Raw genomic sequence first — 5,639 nt, forward strand, 5'->3', positions numbered from 1 at the left:
GGATTGTCTGTTTGTGTATTTTAAATAAATAATGGGTGTTCACTTCAGAGCATCTCTAAAAGAAGCTCTAAATTTTTGCTAAACTAGCAAATGAACAAGTTAAAAAACTATTTTGACTACGCAATTTAACTTTTTATATTTTACAACACTCTCTATTTTAACAAATTTAGAATATTTTATTACTAACAATTCAAACCCAACTCACTCATTTTCTAAAACACCCTTCTCTCTTTCTTTTCTCCTTGTTCAAGGGTTCACCCTTAAGTTATATTTTTTTTGAATATTTAATAAGTAAATAATTGCTCTTTAAATTTAAAGAGTGACTGTTCTACAATATCTCTTGAAAATGAATTTTTAAATTTAACGTCTTTAAATAAAATTTGGTTATTTTATAAATCTCTAGCCACTCAAGATGGAAAACAACGCTGACTTGGAGTTAGAGCGAGCTAACTGCTCTCCGACGAGTCCGACCCAGTGGAGTGAAAATTATATTAAAATAATAAAACACCCTATCTCTTTTTCTCGTCATCTCATGCATAGTTGCATACACTCACCATAGTGAAGATATATATAAAAGGAATTGTTATTAACATTTAAAATATTTTATTCTGCACTCTTTGTAAATGTAGTTTTTATCTAATTATAGCAGATTTAGAATATCAAATTAGAATTTTAAAGTGTCAGTAACAATTCTTTAAACAAAGTATTAATATAATATAATTTCATGGGTCTCTGCCTTCTTGTGTCTCCCTTAACCTGCGCGTGAACCCACCAAGCAACCCCTCCATTTTTCTACAAATAAACAATCTCTTTAGAGAGAGAGAGAGAGAGAGAGAGAGAGAGAGAGAGGTGTTGGGTGGTGGTGGAAGGTGGTGGAGGTGCAGATGTTTGTTGATCTCAAGGCAATGGTTTCATTTGTTTATTTGGGTTTAAGGTGCTTTGTTTGTGTTCTGTGCCTTGCTTTGTGTAGTGTAGTTGTAGAAAACTAGAAGTTTACTGCTCCTGGAGCTTGAGTTCAAGCTAAACACACGCAAAAACCAGAGAGAGAAAGAAAGAAACAAAGAGAGAGAGAGAGAGAGAGAGAGAGGGCTGCAAAACCCAAATGATGCAAACCCGAGAAGAAAGGTCTGGAAATTGAGGCAAATGTTTACAATGCTGCCGCCCAGCTCGAGGCAATCCTTCTCCTTCTACACCTCCTCCCCCCACTCTTCTGTTTTTCTCTGTCTCACCCTTTTTTTTCTTTACACACCCGCCTTTGCCTCAGCCGGAAACCCCGAAGCCACCCTTCTCTTCTCCTGGCTCCACTCCTCCGCTTCGCCGCCACCCTCCTTCTTCTCCAACTGGAACCTCCTCCACTCCAATCCATGCAACTGGTCCGCCATATCATGTTCTCCTCAAGGCCACGTCACCGAAATCACAATCCAATCCATTCCTCTAGAACTTCCACTACCTTCCAATCTCTCTTCCTTTCCCTCCCTCCAAAAACTCATAATTTCCGGCGCTAATCTCACCGGAACCATCCCCTCCGACATCAGCGACTGCACTGAGCTGCTAGTCATCGACCTCAGCTCAAACTCTCTGGTGGGTTCAATCCCATCTACCTTTTCGAGGCTCCGAAATCTCCAAGACTTGATCTTGAATTCCAACCAGCTAACTGGGAAAATCCCAGTCGAGCTGAGCACCTGCATTGGACTAAAAAACCTTCTTATTTTCGACAACCAGTTAACCGGGTCGATCCCGCCGGAGCTCGGGAAGCTCACCGGCCTTGAAGTGCTGAGAGCAGGAGGGAACAAATACATTGCTGGGAAAATCCCGGAAGAGCTCGGAGGCTGCAGCAATTTGACTGTCTTAGGGTTGGCAGACACCCAAGTTTCAGGCAGTTTGCCTGCCTCGTTGGGAAAGCTTAGCAATCTCCAAACCCTGTCTATTTACACCACAATGATCTCTGGTGAAATCCCACCTGAAATAGGTAACTGCTCTGAGCTTGTAAGCTTGTTTCTTTACGAAAATAGCCTCTCCGGTTCCATCCCGCGTGAGCTCGGGAAGCTTAAGAAGCTGCAGCAGTTGCTGCTGTGGCAAAATGGTCTTTTTGGTGCAATCCCAGAAGAGATTGGGAACTGTAGCAGCTTGAGAATGATTGATTTTTCTCTAAATTCTTTGTCTGGAACTATACCCTTGTCGTTAGGAGGGTTGTCGAATCTTGAGGAGTTTATGATTAGTGACAACAATGTCACCGGTTCGATCCCTTCAAACCTTTCTGATTTGACGAACCTGATGCAGCTGCAGCTCGACACCAATCAGATCTCCGGTTTGATTCCACCGGAGATAGGGATGTTGTCGAAGCTGATTGTTTTTTTCGCTTGGCAAAACCAGCTTGAAGGTAGCATTCCTTCAACTCTGGCTAGTTGTAGCAGTCTCCAAGCACTAGACTTGTCACACAATTCGCTCACGGGTAGCATTCCTGCCGGCTTGTTTCAGCTCAAAAACCTCACAAAGGTTCTTTTGATTTCGAATGACATCTCGGGTTTCATTCCACCAAGTATTGGTAACTGCAGCTCTCTGTTTCGGTTGCGGCTTGGGAACAATAGGATTGCTGGTGGGATTCCGAAAGCAATTGGAGACCTTAGGAGCTTAAACTTTCTTGACCTGTCCGGGAACCACCTTTCTGGGCAAGTGCCTGATGAGATAGGGAGCTGCACAGAGCTGCAAATGATAGACTTGAGCAACAATACTTTGGAAGGCCCCCTGCCTAACACATTGTCATCACTATCAGGACTTCAAGTCTTGGATGTTTCAGTTAATCAGTTTTCGGAGCAGATACCAGCGAGCTTGGCTCGTCTTGTTTCGTTAAACAAGCTTATTCTGAGCAGCAACTTGTTCTCTGGATCGATACCAGCATCGCTTGGCCTGTGTTCAAGTCTCCAATTGCTTGATCTTAGTAGCAACAAGCTCACTGGCTCAATCCCCGTGGAGCTTGGGAGGATTGAAGCCCTTGAAATCGCATTAAATTTGAGCTGCAATGCACTGTCAGGCCCCATCCCACCTCAAATATCAGCACTCACCAAGCTTTCGATACTAGACCTTTCACATAACCAGCTTGATGGGGACTTGAGTCCACTTGCAGGGCTCGATAATCTTGTCTCTCTTAATGTGTCGCATAACAAACTCGTCGGCTATCTTCCAGACAACAAGCTTTTCAGACAGCTGTCACCAATGGATTTGGCTGGAAATGAAGGCCTTTGCTCTTCAAACCGCGACTCGTGTTTCCTTAGTGACGTTGGCCGAAAAGGACTTACAAGAAATCAAAATGAAATGAGGCGGTCACGCAGGCTCAAGCTAGCAATTGCATTGCTGATCACCCTGACAGTTGCAATGGTGGTTATGGGGATCGTTGCAGTGGTTAGAGCGCAAAGAGCTATCAGAGATGATGACGATTCAGAACTGGGGAACTCATGGACTTGGCAGTTCACTCCATTCCAGAAGCTAAATTTCTCGGTTGAGCAAGTGCTAAGATGCCTGGTGGATGTCAATGTAATTGGAAAAGGGTGTTCTGGGGTTGTGTACCGTGCTGATATGGACAATGGGGAAGTCATTGCAGTGAAGAAGCTCTGGCCAACAACAGTTGCTGCAGACAATGGATGTTGTAATGATGAAAAATGTGGAGTTCGTGATTCATTCTCAGCAGAGGTCAAAACACTTGGGTCAATCCGTCACAAGAACATTGTTCGATTCTTGGGTTGTTGCTGGAATAAGAACACAAGATTGCTCATGTATGATTACATGCCTAATGGAAGCTTGGGAAGTATTCTGCATGAGAGGACAGGGCATGCCTTCGAATGGGAAGTTAGGTACCAAATTTTGTTGGGTGCAGCTCAAGGCATTGCCTATTTGCACCATGATTGTGTTCCTCCAATTGTTCACAGGGATATCAAGGCCAATAACATCCTCATTGGCCTTGAGTTTGAGCCTTACATTGCTGATTTTGGCCTAGCCAAACTTGTTGATGATGGTGATTTCGCTCGGTCCTCCAACACAGTTGCTGGTTCCTATGGCTATATTGCTCCTGGTAAGTGATATTATAATCACATACAGCTTAATTCGTATATATGTCTCTAAGTCTTACTATGATTACTTTGTTAGTGGTCTAATCACAAACAATCAAGCGATTTTCATGTTTTCTTTAAGTAAAATTTGCATAAGTTGGACCTGTGGGAAAGTTTTAATAAAAATAGAACTGGATGGACACTAAATAGACAACGAGGGGACATATTTCCCAAATACGTGATTTAACCAATTAGTAACTTTACTTCACCTTTTCAGAATATGGATACATGATGAAGATCACAGAGAAAAGCGATGTTTATAGCTATGGAGTTGTTGTATTGGAAGTCTTGACAGGGAAGCAACCAATAGATCCAACAATACCAGAGGGGCTACATGTAGTGGATTGGGTAAGACAGAAGAGGGGAAGCATTGAAGTCCTTGACCCAAGCCTCCTATCCAGACCCGAATCGGAGATAGGGGAAATGAGGCAGGCATTAGGCATAGCCTTGTTGTGTGTAAACTCAACACCTGATGAAAGACCAACAATGAAAGATGTGGCAGCAATGCTAAAAGAAATCAAACATGAGAGGGAGGAGTATGCCAAGGTTGATATGCTCCTCAAAGGATCACCGGCGAATGACTCGCGCGAAAATAAGAACCCTAATGGAGTTTTGGCAACCTCATCATCAGCAGCAGCAATGAAAAGCTTGTTTGCAAAAAGCAACGACACAAGTTTTTCTGCATCCACATTGCTTTACTCATCTTCCTCCTCTAGTGCCAATAAAATGCGTTTCAAGTGATTAGTTAATTGTATGATATACAGCTAATTAAGCAGAAGATTATGATCTTTTTCCATTTTTTTTTTTCAGTTTCTTCAGTTTAAAAACTCCTTTGTGTTATTGATGTAAAGAAGTAAAAGGTTTGATATTTGTTATAATCAAATGCAGAGCAGCAAAATAAAAAGCCAACAGTTGTAGGCTTGGCTTTCAAGTATTTTTGCCATTATATGCATTCAGGCTTAACTAGCATTGAATGCACAATATTCGTTACAAGATATCTTAGTTATCACCAGTTGTATATCTTTAATTACATAAAGAAAAATATAGATACATGAATATACAACCGGTTAGAGAGCAGAACCGGTTCACTCCATTCAGGTAAGACCATGCCCTAACAAGGACAGAATATCCTGTTAAACAGTCACCGTCCTGAAATCACCCCTTTTTTTCCGTCCAAAAACAGAGAGGACAGAATCTAGTAACACAGTCCAGATGACATTGGTGTCCTGAAATCTTTAGCCAAATGATTCATGATTTGACCAATTAAAATTCTGTAGGGTGGGTCCCAGAGTGAGCTGAGAATCTGTTTGCTTTGCATGTGTGGTGGTCGTGGTAGAAAAATGGGCGGAGCCTGGGAACTTTATGGTTCAGCTTTCATCATTCCCTAGTTGGTAATTAGCATGAAAGAATTGATTCCTAAATCTACACTCAGAGTACCTTTCCATAGATATTAGACTACCGTGCTGCTTTTCCATACACAGCACTTTCCGATATAAAAGACCTTTGCAGTACAAATTTTCTACATGTATCTAAATT

General features: G+C 42.0%; 1 protein-coding gene across 1 annotated transcript; it reads left to right on the plus strand.

Moving 5' to 3' along the window:
* The first annotated feature begins 742 nt into the window (after window positions 1-742).
* LOC137737942 (uncharacterized) lies at window positions 743-5,034 on the plus strand. Its single transcript, XM_068477529.2, has 2 exons — window positions 743-4,066; window positions 4,321-5,034. Exons 1-2 carry the CDS (start codon window positions 1,144-1,146, stop codon window positions 4,842-4,844), a joined length of 3,447 nt encoding a protein of 1,148 aa, XP_068333630.2. The 5' UTR covers window positions 743-1,143; the 3' UTR covers window positions 4,845-5,034.
* Window positions 5,035-5,639: the final 605 nt, after the last annotated feature.

This window comes from Pyrus communis, chromosome 13 (assembly GCF_041283825.1).
Source record: "Pyrus communis isolate YQ-2024b chromosome 13, ASM4128382v1, whole genome shotgun sequence".
Classification (NCBI taxonomy): domain Eukaryota; kingdom Viridiplantae; phylum Streptophyta; class Magnoliopsida; order Rosales; family Rosaceae; genus Pyrus; species Pyrus communis.